General features: G+C 39.4%; 1 protein-coding gene across 1 annotated transcript in view; it reads right to left on the reverse strand.

The window, feature by feature from the left end:
• LOC119586074 (cell wall protein DAN4-like) overlaps positions 1-907 on the reverse strand; it is a 14541-nt gene that overhangs the window by 8479 nt on the left and 5155 nt on the right. The window contains exon 2 of the mRNA XM_037934773.1: positions 455-905. Within this exon, the coding sequence (XP_037790701.1) occupies positions 455-890 (436 nt within the window). The 5' untranslated portion in view covers positions 891-905. The remainder of the gene's footprint in view (positions 1-454; positions 906-907) is intronic.

The following is a 907-nucleotide window of genomic DNA, read 5'->3' on the forward strand; positions in this document are numbered from 1 at the left end:
CATTGAAAAAAGTCTCGAGCGCTGACCACTGACCAACGGAAACGGATGCTGTAAAAGGCGCAGTCCATCAGTGTTTCCATAAGCCTACCGCATTCGATACTGTACTAAATAATGCACAATATATCAGTTACCACGTGATTTCAATACGTATACTATCAATTGCATCATTCATAAGGCGTATTCTATCTAAACAATGCACAAAATATCAGTTACCATGCGATGTTAATACGTATTGTATTAATTGTATCATTCATAAGGCGTAGTGTATCGATCGCTATGTGAGACATAACGCTTGAAATTATATATAAGGCTATGTATCCCGTATCATATGAAGCTTAACGCATCCTTTAGTATATAAGGCATGGTGCATCAGTTTACTTATAGTGTAGTTCCTTAGTTTAATTAATTATAGAGTAGATACTTACAACTATATTGATTTACTAATGATACTCACAGTCCACAGTTGTAGTTGATGTTGTTGAAGTTGATGTTGTTGTTTCTGTTGTAGATGTAGATGTTGTGGTAGAAGTGGATGTAGATGTTGTGGTAGAAGTGGATGTTGATGTGGTGGTAGAAGTAGATGTAGATGTTGTGGTAGAAGTAGATGTAGACGTTGTGGTAGAAGTAGATGTAGATGTTGTGGTAGAAGTGGATGTAGATGTTGTGGTAGAAGTAGATGTTGATGTGGATGTAGAAGTGGACGTTGATGTCGTAGTTGAAGTAGACGTAGAGGTTGTGCTTGTAGACGTTGTAGAGGTGGTAGTGGCAGTCGTCGTGGTAGATGTTGTAGTTGATGTAGTTGTTGTTGGCGGTGTTGTGGTCGTAGTGGTTGTTATTTCAGGGACCTTGCAGTAGCATCGCCTTCCATCCAGCACAGTGGGTTGGATCATAAAACCTGGCAACTGTC

The sequence above is a fragment of the Penaeus monodon genome, chromosome 20 (assembly GCF_015228065.2).
Source record: "Penaeus monodon isolate SGIC_2016 chromosome 20, NSTDA_Pmon_1, whole genome shotgun sequence".
Lineage (NCBI taxonomy): Eukaryota > Metazoa > Arthropoda > Malacostraca > Decapoda > Penaeidae > Penaeus > Penaeus monodon.